Source organism: Atta cephalotes (assembly GCF_000143395.1).
Source record: "Atta cephalotes unplaced genomic scaffold scaffold00004, whole genome shotgun sequence".
Taxonomy (NCBI): domain Eukaryota; kingdom Metazoa; phylum Arthropoda; class Insecta; order Hymenoptera; family Formicidae; genus Atta; species Atta cephalotes.
Window position 1 is genome coordinate 6,243,188 of NW_012130068.1, and position 27,854 is coordinate 6,271,041.

At 33.6% G+C, this 27,854-nt stretch overlaps 2 protein-coding genes across 2 annotated transcripts; one reads left to right on the forward strand and one right to left on the reverse strand.

Moving 5' to 3' along the window:
* The first annotated feature begins 4,898 nt into the window (after positions 1 to 4,898).
* Positions 4,899 to 23,228, forward strand: LOC105626015 (lysosomal-trafficking regulator). Its single transcript, XM_012207324.1, has 34 exons — positions 4,899 to 5,198; positions 6,819 to 6,904; positions 8,270 to 11,052; positions 11,156 to 11,215; positions 12,474 to 12,628; positions 12,751 to 12,995; positions 13,084 to 13,253; positions 13,324 to 13,842; positions 14,058 to 14,162; positions 14,230 to 14,539; positions 14,618 to 14,772; positions 14,883 to 15,104; positions 15,204 to 15,400; positions 15,486 to 15,935; positions 16,029 to 16,352; positions 16,448 to 16,567; positions 16,652 to 16,852; positions 16,949 to 17,209; positions 17,278 to 17,665; positions 17,728 to 18,161; positions 18,397 to 18,629; positions 18,705 to 19,039; positions 19,205 to 19,428; positions 19,535 to 19,941; positions 20,012 to 20,078; positions 20,145 to 20,295; positions 20,374 to 20,514; positions 20,593 to 20,810; positions 20,882 to 21,065; positions 21,179 to 21,343; positions 21,440 to 21,576; positions 21,733 to 21,971; positions 22,064 to 22,342; positions 22,412 to 23,228. Exons 1-34 carry the CDS (start codon positions 4,899 to 4,901, stop codon positions 22,611 to 22,613), a joined length of 10,467 nt encoding a protein of 3,488 aa, XP_012062714.1. The 3' UTR covers positions 22,614 to 23,228.
* Positions 23,197 to 24,168, reverse strand: LOC105626014 (ankyrin repeat domain-containing protein 49-like). Its single transcript, XM_012207323.1, has 3 exons — positions 24,018 to 24,168; positions 23,685 to 23,845; positions 23,197 to 23,606 (listed from the first exon to the last, which is right to left on the reverse strand). The coding sequence occupies exons 1-3, from the start codon at positions 24,166 to 24,168 to the stop codon at positions 23,271 to 23,273; spliced, it is 648 nt and encodes a 215-aa protein (XP_012062713.1). The 3' UTR covers positions 23,197 to 23,270.
* Between the last annotated feature and the right edge of the window lie 3,686 nt (positions 24,169 to 27,854).

The window sequence follows — 27,854 nt, forward strand, 5'->3', positions numbered from 1 at the left end:
TAAAAAAATACAATTTGATTATTTATATTATCTCTTGCAGCATACTTAAGTCTGAAATTTCTGAGACTATCGGAATTCAGAATAAGAGGAAAATAAATAGATAAAGATGTGATGTCAAGGATGAAATTTTAGATTCTTCTATATTGAATTTCAGAGGATAACGAAAATTATGTGATTGAAGTATTAATTAAAAATAATAACTAAGAACTCTCTCTACTTATAATAGTTGCAAAACTATATTTTCTGCTGAACGCAGTCATTCATAAGAAATGCTTATGTTAGCTGTACATTTTTGTATTTTTCACATTTAAAATGAGATTGGTACGTCTAGGTTTCGAAAGATAGACAGAAGACTAAAATAAAGTAAATAATGGAATATGTTTGAAACGAGTGGATCTTTAAAAGGAATCTAGAAATGAGGATTCGAGCCGATGTCGCACAAATCGGGTGGCAGAAACATAAGAAAGACAAGAAAATGCAAAAAATGAGTGGTCTAATGGATGTTCTTAATTGTCAATTTTACAAGACGGGAATAACGAAGGTCAACTGTTATCGTTATCGTCGTCGACGCCGATTCACTGTTTATCGACGTCACACACTGATCACGAAAACTCCGCGAGGCGATAAAGTAATTATAGAACACGAGAAAAAGAAAATAAGGCTTGTCGCTTACTTGCAAAACCATATGCTAAGAATTGATGCGATCCAAACGAGCCAATCCGGATTCGATATTGCGAACGCGCGAAAACTTTATTCGTAACAATGGAGAAGCGAGATTTATTTGACGTAAGATTTATATTTTCATTCTAAACAAACATGGGTGTAAATGTAACATCATGAGGGTTGGGTGTTTATAAATCTTACTGTTGATCAGCATTAAATACTAAAATCCCTTAAAAATCCCGAAAAAAATTTTTATGAAAAATTACATAGATTGAAGCAAGATTAAAAAAATTCTTAATTTTTCGTAGATATTTGTAATAGGATGTAAAGTGTTGTTTGAAGTCAGATTTTTTATTTTTTTAACAAACAATGCCACTCTACGTCTCAGTCAGAAATGGAATCGATAATCGAATCAATGTCGATTCGACAAAAGCAAATCGACGTCGAATCGATGTCGATTTCATTATCATTTCTGACTGGGCAACTACGAATTATTTATGAAAAATTAAGAATTTTCTCATCTTGTCTCATCTATGCAGTTTTTCATAAAAATTTATTCGTCTGGGATAGAGAGTATTATTTAAAATCCATGGTATTAATATCTAGATATCAACACGATAAAAATTATATATAAACATCATTTTAAATTCACATTCATATTTTTTAGAGTATGAATAAAAAATTACACCGTTTAATTACGTAGAATTATAAAAACTATATATTAAAATATATATATTAATATGTATTAATATAATATAATATATTATAAAGAAATGAAGCATATATTAATATATACTTTGTCATTTTTTTATAAACGGTTGAAAAACAATGACATTTTTTACGAGAAGAAGATTTTATTACTGATTCGTTATTTTCACTAAAGACGGATACTGAAAAATTATTCATATGTTTAACATGCTGTTATCTGTTAGTAAAGCGTACTGTGAGGGTGAGAGGCTAATTAAAGCACGATGGAGTGTAGAACTCATTAAGATAAATCGGCCATCATAATACAACCAGCCGAGTGTGCGAATTAAAGATTGATTGACAATCGTGCCATACGACTGTTGTGCACTAAATTATTCTCAATTGTTTATACATGTTCACGGTTATCGTACTGCTTGCCGTGTTTACTGATTAAATTGTTAGAGATTGTTTAACATTATGGGTTGGAGAACGCATCCAATTGTGTTATTTGACGTTGTGTCTAACGTTATCTATGATAACGTTATCTACTGGAAAAACGTCGTCAATAATATCAGGAGCGTATCCATAAACTTAATACTTTCCAGATATAACTGAAAAATGTTATATATTACATAATTAATCATGGATTAACAAATTTGTCCCTTTTTCAATGGTGTCCTGAAGTTGAAAAAGAGACTCAACTCAACAAGATATTAACGTGCTGATCGCACCATTAATGAAATTAAATCTAGATAATGGAGATTAAGAATTAATTGTCTCCGATATTTATAATGAATGGATTCGTGGCAAATAATAATTACTTTCCTTGATTTTTCCGTTTAACAATTCCTTCAGTGATTATCGAGACACAATCTTTAGCGAAAATAAAAATTGCATAAGTCGAATGACAAGAGAATGACAGAAGCGTAAACGAAGTTTCTAGATATCTAAATATCTTTTATGTTTCGTTGTCTCATTTTTTTTGTCTTCTAGAAGCTCTGTTTCTTCTATCATTTTCCTTTTACATTCAACTTATAATCCAATTTTTATTTTCGCCAAGGACACGCATTATACTTCAATATAATTTAATTTTAATCTTGATTTAATTTACTCTTTATTTTTTTTTATCTTTAGAATTAGAAAAGAAGAAGTAAATTAAATGGAGATTCAAGTTAAAATACATATATATAGAAATACATTGATAGAAACGGGCATCTGTCGCTTCTATGTCTTTCCAAGATCAGTTGCATGTTATCGTGTACATCACATGTGTCGCATTTGCATTACACGTTTATATAATTCATTGATTCTTTTCTCAATAGGCTGGCGAGGGGCCAACGCTGCGTGAATCACGATTTTTCGTCGTAGAAGGAAACCGATTGGAGGAGTCGGAGGCTCGACCGTGGATTTCCCCTTCTCGTTGTTGACAGTTAATACTCTACGTTCACCCCGAGCTGAAGACTCGAGCTGGAAACACGAACTGACGAGCAAGAGGAGTGTTCTCGTTCGTCGATGTGCGCGGATAGACACAGTGTTCAACTTCTTACTTGCATCGGCGTATTTTAACGCTAATTTTGATTAAGTAAGCCTGATTTTCGCATCTCTAATGCAGCAATAAAATTTTGCAAAGTGTCCTCGAACAAGCGGAGTTCAAATTTAGCGGAAATAAACTTCAAATAGAATTTTCTTTTTAACAAACAGTTCACTGAAAGAATGATTTTGCTGAAGTATCTAAAAAGTTAGATCTGAAAATAATTTTGTTGGATTATCAAAATAATTACGTATGTCGCCCAGACATAAGCAATGCTACAAAAAATTTTGATATTTTAATAACTTATAGCTTGTACATAATTATTTATTTCGATAGCTCAAAATTATTTTCTCAAATGTGTATTTATATATAATTAAATTTTTAGGTACTTCGTAGTAACTGTTCTTTCCGTATAGTAGTTGAAAGATCTTTGGAAATTAAATTTTTAAGTTAATAAATAATAAAATCATGAATTAAATCTCTTTTAATTCGTTTATTTTGAGACATTTTGCATATATAATATAAAACTATAAATTAAATGAGGCTTCAAATTTTATTCTGGTTTATTTTACTAATAATTCTTATTAATTTTTATGAATTTTTTTTATTTTTTATTAATTTTTATGAATTTTTTTTATTTCTTATTAATTTTTCTTATTAATTAATTTTATAATGTAAAATTTTATTTAGATAAAGAAGCAAGTAAATTAAAATTCTTTTATTTGAGAGAAGACTTATTCTTTTTAATGCATTTATTTGCCACTATGATATCTACCAAAAAGATAATATTTATCTAACAATAAGATACACATATGTCATATAATATATTTCTGTTTTAAATTATTTGATATAATGGTTTGTGTTATTGAACTTAAATGTAAATTAGATGTCGTTATCGATTAATGTCGTTCTCCGAATTATAATTCGCTGAAAAAGGCCGTGAACTTTTATCACACGTTTTATAGTATGTCAAGAACATACCAAGATTACCAAGAATCATAACTAATATTCTTCAATGTCATAATTTTTAAACATCACACAACAATCATATCTTTTTACACAAAGTATTTAAGGTATTTGTTTCTCAATTCTTAGACTTGAATGAAGAACAAACGAACAATAATCAGAGGGAAGCTTGTTATCGCCTTAAAGTCGTGTAGAGGCGCTCGGATTTTAATTTTCTAACTTTTGACAAGTCGAATCCTGAAACGGCAACTATCTGGTCGTCGTGTCGTATTTTTCAACGAGGATTTGTAAGAATCGAGGAGAAAAATTTACCAGAGAGGAGCGACTTTGGGCTCGTCGCTAGATTTACGCTGATTGTTACATGCTTCGAGAAGTGATAACGAGACATTGTCGTAAGCGGCACGAGAGCAAGTCGGCAGATAAGAATTGTTAGTGGCGGTAGATTAAATCCTGCATCGCAACAATTCCTTAATCCTCGCGTGGCTTATGCTTGTAATGAAATTAGCGGTAGTGATTTATCGATAGTACTGGCAGAGGCGACAGCGGCAGTAGCGACGGCAGTAATTGTTATTGAAGAGTTTATAAATCTGGGGGTTACCGCTCTCCATCGTTTCGTACTTCGTGAAAGTTTCGTGAAGCTTTCGAGCTTCCTCGTGGAAGGCTGCAAACTGATGATCAATCGCGTGGGGATGTTATGTAAGCTTATATTCGCGTTAAATAAACATATTCGACACTCCCGCGTCGGGATCAGATTTACAATGCGCTGTAATATTGCAGTTGCGATACTCTGATTACAGAATACGATTAAATAAAGTCGAGTAAAATATTACTTATTTTTTTAAAGCAAGTTATGGTCCTTTGATTCGTCTTTCGTCGTCAAACCGTTTGAATTAAAGTGTTGTTAAGAAGCATTGTTTGTTTTTATATACATGTAATGTATTCTTTGATCATTACTGAAAATGTGAAGCAAATTCTAATTGCCAGCGTAAGGAATGTACTAGAATTAAAGTTTCTGATTTTCAAGAGATGTACGAGACGGGACATATCGATTATGCATCTCAACACATGTTGGTTTACTCAGCGCGACGTGAGGAATCCCGGTCTTTCAGGTGATCAAGTTACTTGGTCGAAGGATGCACGTCAAAAGCAGCATGAGGATCATCTATGCGCGTGGTTGAGTTTGGACGAAGTGGCGAGTTACGAGGAAGATGCACGGTTGAAGACCGAGGAGCCCGAAGAGGAGGACGAGAAGGAACGCGAGGAACGGAGTTCAGGGATGTCTACGGTGTCAATTAATAAACTGCAAGTTCTATGGGATTACTTCATCCATGCCGAACCCCAGAGTTATGAGGTATTAACATGATTTCATAGAATTAATATTTTTTCTTGATTCTTGATTCTTCTACTTTCTTGATTTTTCCTTTTTTATAAATTCTGTCAGCTTTCGTTTTAACAAAATTACTATTTCCTTATAATAAGTCTGTTATGATAAAGAATCTTCTGTTCATGCATTATATGTTGACAAAACACGAAGCGCGGAAATAATTTATATTCTGTCAAGTTCAACGCTGATTATATCTTAAAACTTATTACATTTATAATTGGATTGTTTTCGCGATCGAAGATGCCGCATTATGGTAGCTTACGAAAGAAATAGATGCCTTACAAGTCATGTGCGCCCTGCTTGTCAATATTTTGTGGAGGACGTGAATATAACACATCTTTTAGCTACACATACACACAACACACACAATTCATTACCTATAATAATACTGATTAAACACTTATCTTATAAATATCTGAAACACTTATCTTATAAGTGCGTTATTTAATATCTCTTTCATATAATAATAGAATAAAGAAAAACTATATATAGACACACATATGTTAAAGATACGTTAGGTGTATAATCTACGCAAAAGGTGATTGGAAATTTATACTTTCCATATAAAAATGAAAATGCTATATGTACATACAAAACAGTTCAATAAAGTCAATTTATATTTAATAATATAATTTTTATAATTTGAATGAAATTTTTATCATTTTATCGTAATTATTTTTTTACAAATGTCTACTTACTGAAATAATTTTTGATTCATTCTAATTCGCCGTCAAATTTCTTGTATTGTTTTCAAGTATAATTTAAAAAAATCTGTGAAAAAATTTTTTCATTATATTTGATTTTTATATTTAAAAAGTACGTGTAATAGATTCTTAAATGTGTTAATAAAATATGACACATATCTATTTTTATAATCTAATTTCCTCTAGGTTGAAATTAATTTAGATTATTTATCATTGGAAAATGGTTATTTCCATCATGAATCACTATATGTCCGATTGCACGTCTACATAAACAGATTATTCGTCATGCACATACATTAAAATATCGCTAAACTATAATTCCTATTTCTGTTGACGAAGAGTAACGAAAATTCGGAATGCTCCAGTTTCATATCTAAAATTTTTGATTAAATTGAGAACACAAGTATAGCGTGCCGCAAGTATGTCACTTTAATGCTTAATCTTTATGTTTTTCATTTTATGTCCGCTAAAATATTGATTACTGTATCGCACAGATATATGAGCAAATTATTATCGTTGTTAACTTAAGCAAACAATAAACAAAATCTCTTTGGTCCCGCTGATTCTTCTTATCTCTGAGCTTAGTTGCCTATCTATTAATTTCCCCTTTGAAGCAATATTTTAATGTAACTTTTGTTTTTTCTTATCAACCATATCTTTCAAATTACCAAACTCGCGTTTACGAATTAAGAATTATTATCGAGGTATTAATTGCGTTCTATGAAATATAATTGTATACATATATATATATATATATATATATATATATATATATATATATACATATTTTTTTTACGAAAGATATTTGCTTGTTCCATATAAATTCTGTTGATAAATCTCTAACAAGTATTGATATCACATACACACACAATGATTGTTTCAGAAATCGTCCTGGCTTGATATATTTCTGGCGGAATTGCTTGCGCAAATTAAGGAAGGCAAAGATGTAAAAGATGTTCTGTCTTGTTGGTGAGGCCCTTACATTATTACTTTGATTCATTATTTTCTGCGCAACATTTGTTCTAAAGTTTACGCGATATTTTCCGAGAAGCATATTCGATTACATATTTATTTTTACGTCTTCGTCACAACCACAGTAGAGAATTTGATCGCACCTCTGCGGTTGCGATGGAGAACTTTTATGGCAGCTAGCTTCAATTGACTTTCGATCTGATCTAGTTCATTTTATTCCTTTTCTGCCAATCATATTTGTTAATTGTTTTTATTTAATTTTTAAATGTTTTAAATATCTGATTAAACTTAAGAGCGTGTTGATTACAATATTCACACATACATGATCTGACAATAAAATTTCTTCGAATTGCAACAATAAAAAAATCTCAGTCATCTCAATCGCATCTCAGATAACAAAATATATTTTATCTTTCAAAGTAATCCTCCATAACATGCATTAATATCTCTTTTATTACAAAACTTTAAAACATTTTTTTTAAGTCCGTTGTTGAATACTGTTTAGAGCATTCGTCACGTTTCTTTGAATGTTCTCTCTTGAAAATTGTCTTATTTATTTCATGATTTTTGATCTTTAGGAACAGCATGAAAATCGAAGAAATCAGGTAAATAGACGATTTTCTCACAATTCCTTTTTTGATAAAAAATTTAATTTCACAAATTTAAAAAAGCTTTGAATTTATAAAATTCAAATAAGATAAAGTGTAAAGTGTATAAAGACTATATACTACTTTGACTGTATATTACTTTGAAAGAGAATTTGTTATATGAGATGTCTATTTTTTTTATTGCTTTTCGGGAACTCTTTATTGTCAGATTATGTATAATACAAAAAGCTATTGACATTTATTGTGTATTGTCGCATTCTATTGTGAATCACTTTTTGATAAGAGCTAATTCTATTTTTACCAACATAGATTAACTTTAATCTCGATTTAATTTATTTTTATTTTTTTATCTTCTTTTAAATCTAAGAATTAAAAAAAATATAGAATAAATTGAATCGAAATTAAAGTTAATTTATAATACATTGATAGAAATAGGCCTAATACCCGTTTCTATCAATATAGATTAACTTTAATCTCAGTTCAATTTACTCTTAATTTTTTCTAATTTTTAGAATTAGAAAAAGATGAATTAATTGAAACGAGATTAAAGTTAAACTACATTGTTAAAAACGGACAGAAGACAAATATTCTTTTCTTTGTTTATTTTGAAAAGTGATATCACATGAACTACTAAAAATAATAAATACATTTGAATCGTATCTCACAGATAACTTACATCTGATAACTCAACCATTGAATTGAATGAGACAATAAAAATATGTATGTATACATCAAGCATATTCTTCTATTTTAGTTCGGTTGGCGTTGGCGGCGTGTCGACTCTCGTGGCCTGCGAATTACTTTCGGATGTGCACGAACTGTGCGGAAACAGAAATGGCAGCGAGCTGATCGGTCTACGAAAATACTTGGTCCAGGATCGTGGATGGCGTTATCTGGCAGTATTGCATCTGTTAGGTGTACGTGGTCTGTCCTGTGGTCGCGAACTGGTTGCGTTGTTGGTCGCTCTCTATCAAGTTGCATTCCAAGAAGAACCCGACTCGGGATCCAACTTGACCGCATTACAAAAATCTGACAGCGAATCCGCTGTCGTCGAATCATCGATACGTAACCAGTATATGAGATTTCACTGTAACGATGATACCGTCGATACAGTGAATATCGTGCTGCATGCAAAACGCAAGAGTACTAAAAATTCTAATCGCAGGCGGTTTTCTAATGAGGGCGATACATCTTCGCGCAGGAAATTTGCTCGCCGACACGTCGTCGGTACTGCGAAGATCCACCAATCCATCAGTCATAAACAGAAGAAATCGTCATCGATTTTGGAAGCACGACGTAATACACCGGAGGATGAAACGAGTAGCGAGTTCGAACCATCGACGGACGGCATCGATCCATCACGTTCTCTCACGCTCAAGATTCGTCTGAATCCGATGGACTTTGAATATTTCACATCGATCGTTAGGAGTGACGAAGAACAGAAGTGGCAGGCTAAATTATACGAGTTGCCACCTCGTCCTATAAGGAAAACACCCCGTGATTATATTGACGAAAGGATCCGCGATGTATTGGACGCAAAAATCAGTAATTTCGAGATTAGTTTGCTGATCATACAACTGCTACAAGGCTTGCGTGACTATGATACACCTGCTGAGCAAACGCCAGCCGTGCAGGTTCTAAAATTCGCTCTGGATACGCTATGGTCGCTACAATTCGGTATAGACGGTAACCGTTTGAATGGTACAGAATGTGCGACCCTGAAAGCTGCGGCTGCCAGGCTGATGTTGACGGCTCTGGAACGTGTTTTGCGGGCCGACGAACCTACCACAGCGGTGATTCACAATGGTTTGCTACCAATGACTCTGAGATTGCTAGAGAATGCCTGCAGCAAGCCAGTGAATGTGTTGGAACCAGAAGAAGGTTCGCTGCTGCAGGAATTTATTTTCGCCACTATCTACGGGATCGTCACGTTCCTCTATTGTCTGTTGCACCAGCGTAGCGGTAATGTTGATAAACTGTCGGACTTCCTCGAATTGTTCCGACTCTTCGTCGAGAGTCAGGATGGTAGGCTCGTCGAAAGAACGGTATTCGCGATCGTCGATCTACCAAGTATTGATCCGGTGAAGTCAATAGTACGGGCCAAAAAGATAATCGACATAATAGGCGCATTGACCAGCGGATTGAAGAGCGTTCGTCGTGATCTCTCGCACGCCACGCAGTGTCACAGAACCAAGCACAAATCTTGCATCAATCACATTCAGAGTCATCATCATTCGGATGTGCTCGGAGCACCTTATTCCCAACCAATCGTTGGCATAGTTGATAAACAAGTTTGTTGTATTTCCTCGTTATTCATAACGCTCACGAGTTTGCTGAAGGAATCTCATTTATTCGCGAGCGAATTGCAGGTGAGACTGATTGGGATAATCACCGCCGCGGGTACATGCTGTTGCTTCCCGCCGAAGATACTCGTTTCGAGTGTCATCGCCTGTCTTAGAAAACGCGATTCCTCGATATACGCTCCGGCCATGGCGTTCTTGGAGCGTACTCTGTTTAGAGAACTGGGCGCATATTCGTTGACAGATGCATGCGACACTTGTGATAAACCAGCTAATTACTCGTGGGATTTTCTGGAATTATATGTCGATTTGCTGTGTCCTGACGATCCGAAACTATGTTACGTCGTCATGGCGCATCTGCTAAAAATCACACCCTGTTCCCGGTTTCATGTCAGGGAGCAACTTCTTTTTAGCGTTTTCTATCCGACTTTCCTGCGCGCCAAGGCGCATTACATGACCGACAAAAACAATGCAACTGCGAGATTTCTTTTGCAATCCTGTATGTCCGTTATATCGTGTTTAATCGTGAACTTGAAGATGTGCGAGAAATTCATGGAGATAAACGGACTGCATGAGATACTGTCTCTAATAACGGACGTATCGTTCACTAGGAGCGTCTATGCTCTTCTGGAAGTCACTGTTACTGTAGAGATCTGGAAGATTTGCAAGGACAATACAGAAAGCACCGAAATATCGGCGACGAAGTTCCTCTTTGAAACTCTTGATAGAGAGACGAACGGATTGTTCGTCAGCTTACAGTGTCTTAAGGAACTGAGAGTGGGAGAAAAAACAGACCAGCAAGGCGAGAAGGATGTACCTAATATGCATTCTAACAATCAAGAAGTTGAGTTATCTACTCCCAAAGATTTGAGAACAGAGATTGTTGAAGCGGCGGTTGAAGATCTCAATGATACATTTTTATCGCAACTGCTTGAAAGTGATATTCACTGTGAACAGTTAGAAAACAAGACTGATACGATAGATGTCATAGCAATTTCGAATTCACTTGAGAGGTATCACTTTCCTATAGAGGAAACTATCGAACTGCTCACCGATGAAGACACATCTGACAACAAATTTAACCTGCATCAGGCTAGCGCAGCATGGAGGGCTGCTGCAGGAGTAGCATTGTGCAGCCCGAAATTCCGAACTGAACTGTCAATACATCCAGTATCTAGAAAATCGTTGCATTTGTTCAAATTATTAACTGTGGGCATCGCTACGGACAGTATTGAAGGTAGGTGGAATAATAATACCTGAAAAATTTTTATTAATACAAATTTTTATATAAATTATTAAAAATCATTAATGAATCGTATCGTATTTATTTATTTTTTTAGATAAATCGGCGCACAAGCTTTTCGAAGCCTTGATTACGTGCTGTCTAATATCTCCGTTGTGTAAGTATATATGTTATGTTACAAATGCGATTAATAAAAAGCATATCAAACACACCTCGATTATGTATGTATATACGTATACAGGGTGACAAATGTTCAATATATAATATAAATAATTTGAAAAATTTAGAAGATGCGAGAAAAAATGTTGTAGATAAAAATATGGCTTGAAAGGGGGCAAATATTGATAAAATAATTTTCGAAAAAAATTAATTTTTTGAGGTCATGAAAGTTATCGCCATTTTTTAAAGATGAAATTACATGATTTTTTATATAATACGATTCTATTTATTTTGCATGTAAAAGTACTAAGAGAAATATTGAAATATCAATAATTCATGAGATATTTTATACTTTATATCTGCACATTTTGACATAAAATATATAATAAAATATCTGGTAAATCATTAATTTTTTGACAATCGTGTCTTTATGATAAAAATTTCGGAAAATTAATAGTTTTTGAATTATTTTATGCTTTATTCTGGCATATATTGGTATATAAAATATAAAATATCTTGTAAACTATAAATCGTATTTTAATACTTTAATGCACAGAATGATGAAATGATTCAATTAGTGTAAACAAAACTACATTGTTACGTAGTTGTATATTGCAAATGCATAATTTTTTTAATTAACAACTGTGTATTTTTTTTTATACTAATTGATCCATTTCCTCATTCTGTGCGTAAAAGTATTAAAATACGATTTATAATTTACAAGATATTTTATATTTTATATTAATACGTGCCAGATTAAAATAATTCGAAACTAATAATTTTTCGATATTTACCTTAATCCTTTTATATATAGAATAATTAGAGAAAATCATATATATATATATAATGTAAAAAATGATATAATTCCATTAAAAAATGAAAATAATTTTCATATGACCGTGAAAAATTGATTTTTAAAAAATTAATTTTATTTGTATCTCGTCAGGTCATATAAATATTTTGTCTAAAACGATTTTTCATATTTTCTTTTTTCGAGATATTTAGATCATTTTAGAAGTTTGAAATTGTTCACCCTATATAGTCGCTCATGCAGCTGTGGCGTTATAATCCGAAGATGTTTCGCGTGTTTACTCGTCAGAAAAACAGTTTAAGGATTGTAGGCAGATGATAAACGTCATTCTTAAAATCTCGGTTGATCGTGACGTTATCTAATTATGCGTGGAATTATATTAGTCATTCGCTTTATTGAAATTTATTCATTGCCAATTTTGTGTAATGAATGTTGTACGATATAGATGATTGTGACATAGTCATGGAATTAAGAAAAACACTAATGAATACCGGAATAACGCTTGGCCGTGGAATAGCTGTGATAGTGGACGCGGTGTTAAAGATCTCTATGTTGAAGCCAGCACAGGAAAACAGTATACAGCAGCAACCGCGTCCTAGAGTACGTCATAATTAAATTAATAATTAATAAATAAATTAGTAAATATAAAACTTTATATTAATTGTTAAAAATTAAGAATTCTAAATATTTATTAATTTATTAGTGCAACTATTTTATTACAGCTTCCAACCATGTCGTTGGAGACTCTACCGGATTACGGCGCGGAAGACAGTAGTACTGGCGAATACGTAACTGCTGATGACGGATACGAAGCGGATATTGAAGTGCCTGGAAAAAATACTAACAATAGCATGCCAAAAAAAAGCAGCAATCTCCTTGGACCTGTAATAGAGCCGAGAGGTCATGCCAATGCTCATCCTGCTTTATGTTCCTTGGCAATAGACCTTTTAATTCATTTCAGCGAACAGTAAGTCCTGAATACTTTTATGAATATATAAATATTAATGCGCATTATAATATTTTACTTTATACCTTTATAAAATCCTTTTTTATAGAGATTTAGATTTAGAGAGAGGATCGATAATAACTAGTGGATTACGAAGAATTACTATTACTTGTCGAGAAAGTGCCTCAAGTTGTGCTGCCCTCGCGGCATCAGGAACTATTATGAAGATATTGAATGGTTTTAAGAATGTATTTACAAATAACGATCCGCGATATCGAGGTAGTTTAACATAAGAAATATATTAACATATTCATAAAATATTAGCACACTATATAGAGAATTTTTACAGACTTGCAGCACGCGGCACTGGAAGTTTTTACATTATTAGCAACACAATCAATTTCGCCGACGGAACTAGTCGCATATCTATCGTTTTTCAAAGTGAAGAAACCACCTTTGTTACCGTTGCTGGAACCATTATATCATTTGGTATTGGCCGCACAACCTCAGCCGAATTTTATCCTGTCATTCCCTGTACCATATAACACAAAAACATCGCTGAAAATCCAGACCGAGGAACATAAGAATCTGGAGAAGGCCGAGAATCTCGTGAATAATTTCAAAAAGAAGCATCTTGCTGCGGGAATTTGCAGTCCATGGTCCATACATGCAACGTGTCTGCCTATCGGACCGGAACTTGCTTGGTCAGTGTGGTTACACGGTTGTTCCGCTTCCATGTGGTTAAGGATAGAAAGAGGGTTACTAGTTGGCGGACGTACGACTATCCACAACACTTTCCCATTACTCGATTCGGATAGTGAGAGTCTGTCAGACTGGGGTATCCTTTCTGACGACTGGAGTCGTGATAGTTAGTATAGAAAAGAAACAGTCATTAATTATGTAAAACGATTATATTTATTATTTCTAATTTTTTGCATATTTGTCATTAAGACATCATTAAGACATTCATCAAGACATGGGAGTTTTATTTACTTATAACATTAAGTTTCATTTCTTATTCTAATTTATAAAATGCATTTATAAAATTGTAAAAAAAATATCGATGTCTGATTTTTCTTCTAGTCATAGCAGGTTCTGTATCAACACCCACGCCAACATCAGTAGTACATTTGATATCCATTGGATTCGAATCACTGGTTTTGGAAACTTGGCTCGATCTCAGATCAGGTGATTCACTCTTAAAATTTGCTAATTAGAAGTAAAAACTTATGCTGATATTGATTTTATCATTTAGATAAATTAATCTTACGACTTACTCGACCGGATGATAAGATAAATCGAACGATCTCTGAAACTTCGATAAATGGTATGCTTCCTTCGGGATGCTGGCATCACTTGACCTTAAACATTAAAGATACTGTCTTGAATAAGCGTAGTGCGGTGGTTGAAGTTACGCTGTGGGTAAACGGTTGGAAAGAAATTAATGCTCAATTACCGTTTGACGGTTTACTAGTAAGAAAACCTGGTACTACGTGTATTTTGTTAGGTCAAGTCGGATCGAGCAGTATTGGCGCGTGGTATCTCGGAAATTTAATGATTTTTAGGTACATTATTTTGTCATTCAGTATCTAAGTAATTCATATACAGTAGACCTGTACATCTCCAATGATTATTGTTCGTAGATGTCCAGTATTTACGAAAGAGCGTGCATTGCATTTGGCAGGTCTCGGACCAAATTACACCAACTTGGCAGATTGTATTCTAAACACGACAAAACCTGATTTTGCACCTCTTATTGCATCTGGCGCATTGAATGGTATTCGCGAAGTAAAATATGGTTAGCAATATATTATTTTTAATATAGTAATCATAAATGTGTAATTGTACACTAAAAAGTTTAACATTGTAGTTACATGAATTTTTAATACCTACTTTTATACATTGTAGAAGGTGGTAAATTTGATTTAAGCCGACGAAAATCTTATGGCGGTACTTATTTGAGGCGCGCTGTCGAAACAGTAGTATCAGAATCGAAAATCGATTGGGATGCCGTTATGGATGCGACAAACTCGCATCTTAGCGAGCTGCAAGATAATTTACTTCTCAGTTACGAGGCTCAAAACCCCAGTATCGTACATTTATATCCCCAAGCTGTCGCTAATCCTGCTGGTAAGTTATTTATGATATGCTATTAACATTTTATTGTATCATAAATTATGTACTTTATTTTTTTATTGTATATTATTATTGTTGCCATAATTTTTATAGTTGTTGTAAGAAGTATTTTCCTGGGCCAACCAGGTTTTAAAGTCGTTTCGGTCCCGGAGCACAGAGTATCGCAACAACCACCTCTATCGATATCTCCAATTACATCTACTCGTTTAGAAAGTCAGCAATATCGAGGTCTTGTGCCTGCGACGATCTTAGTGGGTGGTGTACCAGTATTTTTATATCTTTTTGCAAGAGTAAATATCTTTTTAAATTAATTAAAAAAGAAATAATCAAAGCAATCTGCATATGTCTCTTCTAAACATTTATGAATCCTTGTAGGTGGTCGAATTAAACTCCACTGAGGAAGAACAAGCTTTGGCTCTGTCCATAATCCTGCATCTTGTTCGTAGTGATTCAGAACTCTTGAATCAATATCGATCGGATGGCGGGACGTCACTTATTCTGCGTGTTCTGGAATCGTCTAGGTGTCACACAGGTAGACACATTCTGAAGGCGATGCTGGATGCGGCATGCGATAGTTCGATCATCATCAAAGATATCGGCAGCGGTAACCACTCAATTTCACAAAACTGCGAAGCTGTTATTACAGATCCGGGATTGATTAAAGGCGCACTTACCGCATGGAGAGCGTGGATGAAATATGATACATTAAATTTACTATTACAAGCGTTATTACTTTTATTGCGAGATCAACACTCCCATCGTGAATTCAATGCATCACAGTTAAACAGGGTCGGTATTGTGGATACGATTCTTACCTTGTGTAAGGTAAATAGAACAATCTGTACATTAAAATGTCTACATACAATAAAATATATATCAATTTATATATTTTTTAGTAACATCTTTTATCTTTTGTAGGAACATTTCATGTACGAAATGCATGACGAAGGAAGTATCATACTGAGCTCGAATACCGGAATCGCTATTGTGGAACTGATGCGCGCCTTAATGGGTGCACCGCCGGAATTTGCTCACTTAGTCGCAATCACCGATTATCTGGTTCTCATTCATCAAGCCTCGGAGACTTACGTTACTCATTCGCGACATAATATTTATTTTATGTTGCCGCAACTCAAGGAGAAGGATACGAATTCAAGGAAAAAGAATGATAAAGTCATTTCTGATGATTTGATAGGCGTAGTGGAGAATAGCAAATTAAATAAGGCATTGACAAATGAACAGGTATGACTGCAACAGGTACTTTGCAATATAAAATTTCTTTGATTGCAAACATTACATGAATATTACAATATATTATCAATTATTCGCTTTTCTAGATTCAAAAATCACGAAGTCCTAAAAAGAAAGATCGTAAAAAAGTGCTGTCATCAGATAATATTAGTGCCGGAGAAGATTCCGGAATTGCAGGTAGTGATGGATCCAATCCTCTAAGCAACGTATGTATAATGAAAAATGTAAAATCTTTATATAATATAATTTTAATTATTTATTCGAATATTCTTGCATTATTATGTATTTAGGACAAACAATCAACATATGTAGATGAAAGAAGAGCGTGTCAGGGCTTAGTTTGCGAGGGACTGTTGTTACTATTAAGAGATGCTGTAAGAGTGTTACCAGACTGTCAAGTTGGATTAGTGTTGAAGCATGTTTTAAGAGCTGAATTGCTATTAGTTTTAGCTAATGATCCCGATCCTCGTGTACGCACAGCGTTGATCAAGGTAAATAATTTCTTAATGCAATATATACCGCATAACATTTTTACCAAGACGCGGAGCGAATGAAATGTTTCATCAGTATCTCATGGTATTTTACAGGTGGTACAAACCTACCTACAACGCGCTAGCGATGAGGAAGTTAATAAATTTATAAAACACAAGTATTTCATGCATTTAGGAAATCAGATAGCTTTATATCCCGGAAGCGAATCATTGATTGTCGCTTTAGAAAATTTAGCTCTACGAGGTCCAACATTGGCGGCAATGCCACCGATAATGGCAATGATTGCAAAGGCCACAGGTTCTGATTCGAATGTAGCCAGACCAATAATATCATTTATCACTGACATAATAGCAAAGGTATTGAAAATGGAAACGATAACGAACATCTGACATATGACTATACAAATTACTTGTCATTATTTCAGAATACAAATGCATTGAGGGTACTTTTGGAGCAAGGTTTGATTGAGTCATTGGCACAAGCTTTGGTTGCAGCTGTGCATAAAGGTACCTCGACATCCCTTCATCGAGACATCCACGTACTGTTCGTGGCAATCGCGACTAAACTTTTAGAATTACCGGGAATTCATCAAATGCAAGCGGTACTAGATCTACACTTGATACTCGATTACATGGAATTATCGGAAAAGTTACGATACCGCACAAGTTTGATTTGCACGATCGTAAGAGACGCTCAAGTAGCATTATTCGACGGAGAATTGGATGTACTCACTACTAAAATGTCGAATCCTTCGGGATTCCGTCTACGTAGCACGGCTTCCTACTTGGCTTCAGCATCTTATTTTACCTCAGGTAATTACAACGCGCGAAAGTTTGCGGCGCTTGTGTATTTACACATAAAAAATTTCTTCCAGTTCTCACAACATCCAGTGAGCAGAGCGATCATGGATCCCGTTCGTCTAGTTATGCGAACCTTCACACAAATTCGTCTCCTGTACTGCGCGAACCTAGCAAAGGAGAACTGAATGATCGTTTTCGTATTATTGTGACACGTGCTGTTGAATTTATAATGGCCGCTGACGCATCACCATCTATTAGTGAATTGCAACTAACGAGAAGACTGTTTTCGATTCTTCTGCATGGACTATGCAATCCGCTGGAGAAAAAAAATCATTGGAGCAATACATGGTCCGTCAAATCAGCTTTGAGAAAGTATACGGCTAGAATTATGGTATGGCTGCTAGAGCCACATCAGAATATCAATACAAGAATTTATGCCATCAGATCTCTAATGGAAGAACCGAGAGCTCGTGAAATCTTGTCGTGTATTCTGGAAGTTCATCCACAGGTATTTACATTAATTTGTGTAATATGTCTCTTCATTTATTATTTTACAGTAAAATGTAAAATTATCTATCTATATTGAAATATGAGTTTTTTTTTAAATAACTTATTATTGTCTCACCATATCCTTTCACACATATAACTTTTAATTTTCCAATTAACTGCTTATATATTGAAACAAAAGTTCATAACGCTACGAACTTTTGTTTCAACTCGATAAAATCGAAATTTATGTTTAGCTGGAGCAAAAGTTTACTGTGTTCTTCTGGGACTTATTACAAAAACGGAATGAAATGCCGAGTGCCGATGCTAGAGTATGTGCAGAGTTGAGAGAAGCTCTGCATGTATGGAATCTTGCCCAAGGGATTGAACAAGCTAATCCTGAAGTATGGAATGACGAATTAGCTGTGTTACGTCGAGATGTACATCCGGATCAGGACATTTGTATCGACAATTATCCTGCTATTTTAAGGTAAATGGATATTTATTTCGAAAGTTAGCGTACGTTTTGTTAAAAAATTAATAAAACGATATAATTTTATGCTAGAATTGGCAAGAGATTCGATGCGCTAGCGAAGCAACTAACCGAAAGCGCTATGACTATAACCCGTTCGGTTGTAGAGGAACAAAATCGTGAGCGTAAGGTATTGATGGAGCAATTGAAACACTCGCGAGCATTAGAAGCTCAGGCAGTTGCTAGATGGAGAGACATAGCCAAACGAATAACTCACGAACGGGCGCCATGGCATTTTTCTGAAAGCTACCCCAAAAATTGGGAATTAGATCCAACTGAAGGTCCTGCAAGAGTCAGAATAAGACTTCAGAGGTGTCACTTAAATATTGACAAGAGATTTCTTTTGCCTGAATATCAAGATAAATTAGGTATATTTATAGATCAAAATAAATATTATAAAATATTACAGAAAGCATTCAAAGATTGTGATCTTTTAAGTGAATGCAATCTCCTAATTAACATTTAACACATGCAAAGAAATTTAGAGAATATAGAGAAACTCACATTTTAATCTTAAATTTTATATTTTATAGCGTCTTCTAATATCGAGGTGCCATTATCGTACTTATTTACGAGTGTTCGTGAAGACTCTAATACCGCGACTCTGATCGAACGTTTACATACAAGTGAGAAAATACGTAAGATGTCTCAGGCAAAAGTTGTTACACCAAGGGCTGAATTAGCTGGAGAAGTCCTCATAAGCGAGACGTGCGTGTATTTCGTTCCGGATAATCCTGATACGCCACTGCATACGGACGTGAGTCATTCCTTTAATTTTTAAAAATACAATTTCACAATTAATTAATTAATAAATATAATTAATTAATAAAACTTCTTCTCATTTTAATCATTGTTAATTATAGATAGCATTGGGTGGTTTCGATTTGGCTGTGGCTGGTGGTACTGTTTGGCGTCTCGAGGATATTAGAGAATTGCACAGAAGAAGATATCAATTGCAAGAGAGGGCCATCGAAATCTTTCTCATTACTGGCAGAACATATCTGTTAGCGTTCAATTCATCCAAGGAAAGAGACGAGTTTGCGACGGAATTGTCCGCTTGCAATTTACCCAGGCGAATCCCTGGCGATGATTTAGGAGAAGCTCTAGCTTTATGGAGAAGTGGCGCGCTCACCAATTGGGAATACATAACTTGCTTGAATAAATTGGCAGGTCGTTCATATAATGACTTAATGCAATATCCCGTATTCCCGTTTGTTTTGGCAGACTATGTCAGCGAAAAGATTGATTTGAACAATCCGAAAATTTATCGGTAAATGATGGAAAATCAGCAGCATGTACATTCTCAAATATATATGCGAATACACTTGTATATTTTACAGGAATTTCAAACGACCGATGGCTGTGCAAGATAAAAAGAACGAACAACATTACATAAATAATTATAATGTAAGCCATTAAAAGTAATTATTATTATTGTGTTTTTAGCATCACTAATAAATTTCTTTTATATAGTACTTGAAACAAACTTTAACAGAAGGATTAAATTTAATTGCTTTGAATCAAGGACCATTCCATTATGGCTCTCATTATAGTAATTCTGGAACTGTATTACACTTTTTGGTACGGCTTCCACCGTTTACTAGCATGTTTCTTTGTTATCAAGGTAGTTACAAAAATTATTCTTTTATAATGACATTCATTGAAAAATTAATTATTTTCATAAACTTGTTTTTATTTTTAGATAATAATTTTGATATTCCTGACCGAACATTCCATGCATTAGCTACCACATGGAGATTAACTAGTTGTGATTCAACAACAGATGTGAAGGAACTAATACCAGAATTTTTCTATTTACCTGAATTTTTATTAAACTTCGAAGGTAAATCCGAGTATATTGCAATTAATATTGAAAAAAATAACATCTGCATAAGTTAATGCGAATTCGTATATGTTGCAGGATTCAATTTCGGTGTTCGACAAAATGGTAATAAAGTTGGAGATGTTGAATTACCGAAATGGTGTGGCGGCGACGCGCGACTATTTATATTGGCACATAGAGCCGCGTTAGAATCCGACATCGTGAGAGAAGTACTGCCATATTGGATCGATCTCGTCTTTGGATTCAGACAGACAGGAAGACCGGCGATAGAAGCCATAAATGTTTTTCATCCCGCAGTACGTATTCTTACATTATCATAGCATAGCTTTGAACAATTAAATATGAATAATTCATTTTTTATATTTAGACTTATTACGGATTCGACGTAGAACAGATAACCGATCCTTTAGAACGTCAGGCCTGGGAAACCATGGTACGAACATATGGTCAAACACCCGCGCAACTATTCAGAGCTTCTCATCCAATGATTCAAAATCTTGGCAATATAACGTTATCTAATCAAATACCGCAGGTTATTGAAGGGATCAGTGGTAATTATCTTCCCTGTAGCTTTCTATGGTTTAAACTGTCAATCTATATTAACGATAATTCAAATATATTACATAAATCCATTAAATGTTACAACTGTCTGATGTAATCGTAGGTATAAAATGGGGAAATTATGTAGGCGCGCCCGGTAATGAGCCTATATTGTGTTGGAAACTTAAGCACAAAACTCCATTAGCTTCTCTAGTTCCTTTGGCAACTGGTGATGTTTTTGGTTTGCCTAATTATACCACGCTTCTCCTCGGTTACACCAAAGAAAAAGGTTATTGATTTATATCGCGATTATTGCATATTGTGTTTTCTTATAAAACTTAAAGCTTTAAATCTAGTAGAATGAAAATTTCTTTTGTGTTATTAGGCAGCAGTATGTTAAGCGGTATGTCTGTATTGGGTGTTGCATTAGCATCATGGAGCAGCACAGATGGAATCGCTAGATTAAAATGTAAGAAAGAACAACCGCCAAGGCCTCTAATTAAATCTTCAGGTCTTGATCCCGTAAGTGTCTTAATTTTATACACATTTTATAATTAATAAGACAAAATTAAATACTAATAAAAGAAAACAACTTCTTAATACAGCAAGATTAGAATATTATTTTTTCTTTAAAATAAAACATTTAATATACAATCCCAAATTGTTTTTTTTTTTTAGATTACGACATTAGCATCTACTCCTGATTGCGGACAACTTTGGATTGGACATTTATCAGGCAGAATCACAGTGCATGCATATACTATAGGGACTGCGGGTAAAATCGAATTCAGTTCAACACCTGCGACAGTACTTCTAGCTCATAACAATCGAGTGACAGTGATATCTCTATCACGTACATTTAGCATTGCTTGTTCCGGCGATGGCAGTAGTGTCATTATTATTTGGGATTTGAATAGGTATATGTGGTAGAAAAATAAATTCTATATATTTAAATATAGAAAGAAGTTATATGTTTATATGAGTTCTCTGTATTTTTATTTTGGAACAGCTTAACGTACGTGAAATCAATAGTTCGTGACCAAGGTTACGCTATACATCTCCTGTGTATTAGTGAAACACTTGGGGATGTAGCTGCTACTTATGACATTCCTAGATCAGAGGACAACGTGACCAACAATCAGTCCGAATTGACAGTGCACACTATAAATGCGAGGGCTGTAGGGTCTATTTTATCCAGACGATGTGTAACAGCACTTTGTTACAGTAACGCACCGGAGGGTATTTCTGTCAATGTTATCGCAACTGGTTTAGACAACGGAATAATAAGGTACGATGAAAATATTATTTAATTATTTTAAATCTACAAACAATTATTGGAAGTATTTTGATGATATAGATTATGGAGCAGTTGGGACCTGCAGTTAGTCAGAGAAATTTCGAATAATATAAGAGGTTGTGGTGCAATAATCGCTGTATCGTGGTCTCTGGATCAGCATCATTTATACGCAATCACGGAAGACTTTACCGTTCTCATTTGGGAAGGATCTAAGCGTCTCAGCAACGGCACTCCGAAATTTGTCAATTTAACATCATACTGATCTGTAAACTCATTATTCAAACAATTTAAAAACGATACAAAAACAAATGGATGAACTGAGAAGACAACTTATATATCGAGAAAGAGATTTTGATTGGAAGTATAAACATGACTTTATGTTTTATATTACACTCGCAATGTTTATCCTAACGTGTAGCTTTTTCATGTCCTTTCTTAATATAATTTAGTTCTTTCAGTTTTGTCATTCTGTCATTACTTAAAAATTAATATATTCATTTCGGTTAATCGCGCTCATCTTTTTTTATCCATAGTCATGATCATTATGACATATACTGAAGAAAAAATGAACAATGCGATGAAGTATTATTCTGATAGACTCTTCCGATATAACGATTACACTCGTAATTATATATCCCCCATTATATTTTTATATAAACTTTTATATTGGATCATATGTATTCATATAGATTGTATATCTTGTTCAAGAATGTAATTTATATACATAAATTTTTATAGAATAGCATAAAACATAACAACAAAGACGCATTTACACAAACGACTCATTTTTCCAATGTTTGCATTTCTCCTGCTGATATTTCTATGCAAATATATGTATATATGTATATCAAATAAATCTTTACTGCAATAAAATATATTGATATCTCGTTTATCCAACACAAATACTTAACTGCTTACCTTAAATCTCATTTAGGCAGGGTTCAATTATTTCGAACATGGGATAATTTTTGGTTGTCCTTCTCGCGATCTGATCTGCCGTGTCTCCACTTGAGTTAACCAGATAGGGATTTGTGTCAGGATGCAAGAGAAGAAGCTGGAGAGCAGGAGAGTTGTATGAACTAGCGGAAATCAAATGTAAAGGTGTTTGATCTCCTTTGCTTGTTGCATTAACATCTGCTCCATTTGCGATTAAGGCTTCAGCGCATTCTGTGTTGTTCCAACAGCATGCAGAATGTAGAGGTTGCCATTCATCTTGAGTTTTAGCGTCTGTTCTAGCCCCTGCTTCAAGTAGATGCTGTTGGAACAGAGCCAGAATCACTTAATAAATAATTTTATAAATACTAAGGGAAGAAAATAATTGTCTTAAACTTACCTCCACCACTTCCACATTGTTGCCATAACATGCCCTATGAAGTGGAGTATAGCCGTCCTTATCGGTACAATTGAGTAAGTGGCGGTTTTTATTCAACAAATTCTTAATGTTTTCCAGGTTTCCCTCTTCGGCAGCGTTCAACATGGCTTTTGCATCAGGTTCTAGAGAGAAAAGGAAACGTAATAAAAATATAAAAACACGACATTAATTTGACAGAAAGTTCTTTAATAGAAAATGTTTTGAAGTTATAGACAAACAGTTTCCTTTGATTATCGCAAATGCAATTAATTCTTGAAGAGAATTTCAAGTGGAGAAGCCGGTCAGAATCCTAACCTCTTGCATTACGTTCTGCTTCTACACCATCATCATCATCTTCCCAAGCGCTGACTTGCATACGCTTGCTATGTGGGTTGCTAAGAACCTTATCGCGTATCGCTTCCAAGTCTTGCAGTTCGTCATTCTCCTCGTCCGACAACATGTTCATTTAGTTCTACCTAAATCGGATGAGTTTTTTAATTCATCAATTGAACAAGTGTGCACACGCTATGCGCAAATGTAATTTTGTTCCATAAAGGGCTCTGCACAATAAAAAGAACAGAGAACAGAGAATAAGAATTTCAACCTATCATGAATCATGTATTGTAGAATACAGTTTCTGATAGGTTGAAATTCTTATTCTCTGTTCTCTGCTCTCTGTTCCTTTTATTGTGCGAAGCCCGTATTTGCATTTGCGTATAATGCGATTGATCAATCGATGAATTAAAAAACTTGCTCATCACGACAGATGTGCGACGCTATAGACGGCAATTGACAATTCACTTCACTGAACTGATAATAATCATGAGCCAGTTCTTTTTTGACTGAACTTTTGCATCAGTTCATCTTTCTTTCTCTTCTTTCCTGTTGGAGAGAAAAAGAAGATAAAATGTAACTAAAGTGCAAAAGTAGTTCAGCCAAAAAGAACAAGCCTATATATGGTTAACACACTTATTCTAATTTACGGTCTGTTTTTTGTTACTGCACTTTAATATGGCACTCGCATATGTACACTACCGCCAGTACATCCATTTTCAGTTTAGGAACTGCGTGACTACATATATTTTCTGACACTATCGATCAAATCGCATCATCGAAAATAAATATGGTTTGTCTCTGTACTAAATCCTCAGGATAGAAGCGTGCCGATCATCAATAGGAGGGATAGTTTAATGAACCCTTGAATGAAATAATTTTAATTTCACATCTCCTACATATAAATAAAAGTTGTTGAATTATAATAAAACGAAATTGAAAATTCAAATAAGTTAATTTAGTGAATTTTGTCTTATATAATATTTATAAAATTACGAAGTTATGTTTCTTTATGCAAATTTTCAGTTGTATTTTATTCTTAAAATACAATGTTTCGTTCATTATATTTATTCTTCGCGTAAAATTTCAAAAAATAATGTATAGAAGAGCGGTACGCAACACAGATTACCTTCCCTGTACAAACCTTGGAAAAGGAATAACTGCGCGGTAACTACAGTCTATGCGTCGTAAAAATGACGCGCCATCCCGTCATCCGTGCCATCTTTCTCCTCAACACCAAGGTCACGTGCCAATTTTCTATCGAAATATTAACGCAAAATACGAAGTAAGTAAAATAATATTCTTAAATTCTTTACATTATTAATGTTCTCAGCTTTGTTGTATATTACGAAGTAAGTAAAATAATATATTTTTAAATTCTTTACATTATTAATATTCTCAGCTTTATTGCACGGTTTTTTCTTTATTTCTTAAATTCATACGCACATACGCAGCTCATGAATATCTCAGTTTAATTGTATTATAATAAGTGATTATTATAGTTTGTAATAAAATCCGGGAAAAAATATTATATATATATATATATGGATATATTTTGTATATATAATTATAATATAATTATATATGAAACATTTTTCCCAGGAACTTTATATTATACAAAATTCGCATAGTGTATACAATATTTTTAATAAAAGATTGACACCTTGCTATCTTTTTGTAATTTTTTAATTACTAAATTCTGTCATTTATTCTAAAAATAAAAAAGTTATTTAGTATTCATTATATATTTTAAATAACTATACTTCTGACTTATTTCTTTAATATTTTAATAAGTTTTCCGGAAACTATTTTATATTTTTTTATTTTAAAAAGTCGTATCAGTTTTTTTATCGATTCCTATGATTTTAAATAAGTTCTGGAAACTTATTTTATATATATTTTATATATATTTTATATATATATTTTATATATATATTTTTAATTAATTTATAATAGTTATTTTACCGAGTCATGATGAGCATTATATATGTAAATTTAAAGAATTTCTGTAACGCACAATAATTTGCAGAAATAATAATGTCTTAAATTAATTTATTAACTGAAAAATTAAATAATGATTAACAAGATATTTAGTACTTTTAGCCAAAGCTATAGCACAAATTGTTTCACGATATTAAAAAAAATTTGCATGTATCTTTATATAAAGAACATATGTATATAGAATATTTTATTAACCTTTATTTAAATATGAATTATTAAAAGGAACAATGAAAATTAAAACATAATGAATATCAAAAATACTCCACGCAAATAATTACTAATTACATTTAAAAGAACCATGCAAATATAAGATTGTGCCAAAGATGCCAAAGCAAAACGCGAATGTATAAATAAAATGAATAAATCGTGAATATTTTTCAAACGCGACAGTTGGGTATCTAAACGGCGAACAGCGAAGTAAGGAGCGTGTCACGTGGCAAACAGGGTGTGGGAGCGTGCCGCGCGGCGTAGTGTGTGACTACGTCATCACTTCGGTATTCGCTCGGTGACCTCGGAAGTAGACGGATGTGTTTTGCGAGTCGCTCCGGGTGTCGCATTAATTAATAAAAATTAGATATCTACGAACGCGAATTACGTAAGGTTGCCCAAAACTAAGGAGGATACTAGGAATTAAAGGTTTTATTGCGGTTTTTGTTTTATTTCTTTTATTAGATTCATTACGCACATTTCATATGTTCTCACATGTACGGTATAAAAGTGAGATTCTTATTGTTAGATATTTTAAATTATGGCTTTTTATCACTTTAAATCGTATAATTCTGTCATTTTCGTGTTATTCCGCGTTCTTATGATACGGAGAAAGCAGAAACAGATAAATTATATTTAAATTATCTCTAAATGTATATGCTATTTATATATATATATCATAAGAATATATATATATATATATATATATATATATATATATATATATATGTACACGTATTATTCTATTGAGTCGAAATTTATTCATAATTTAAAATAAATTTTTGCATTTATCTTTATTTAATTGTAAATCACAAAAAAAGAGCAATAAAAATTAAACTATAATATTGGGATGTTAAAAGTACTTCACGTGAGCATTTATGATACCACATTAAACGACTCGCGCCGCTAAAACTAGATACATATAAAAATTTGTTTCATTAATCGGAGAATATTAAAAATGTAAAAAATATATTATTTTACTTCGTAATATGCGTTAATATTTCGACGGTTGGCGCGCGGCCTTGAGGTGGCGATAGCACAGGGTGGCACGGAGCGGCGCGTCATGTTTATGTTTACGCGTTGCGTACGTTGCTACGTAGTTGCTACGTCATTCCCTTACTGAGATTCGTACAAACAGGTAGTCATGTCGCATGCGGCTCTTTTTCTCATTTTGAAATCTTATCGCAAAGAATGCCATATATAATACAAAACTTAATAAATAATTAATCATATTAGTAATCGTATTATGTAAATATTCATAAAATACAACATATTCATATTATATTTAGCACTTTTTGCGATTATTATATGTTTCAAAAAGAAATGTTAAGAAGAACGGCACGACACGGCTACTTGTCTGTACGAACAGTATCACACGAGTCATAAAAAAGCAATGTTAATATGAATACTCTCAAATAACGCACACCCATTTCATTGACTCTAATCATATCTTACAGACATCATTTATAAATACAAGATTCAATCCTTTTATCTGTCCTGAATTTATTCCGCAATGATAGTGAATTGCAAATGTGTATTTGATATTCGTTTCTAAAATCAATTTCATAATAATTGCATAGTAATATAGATAATAGCTCTCTCTCTCTCTCT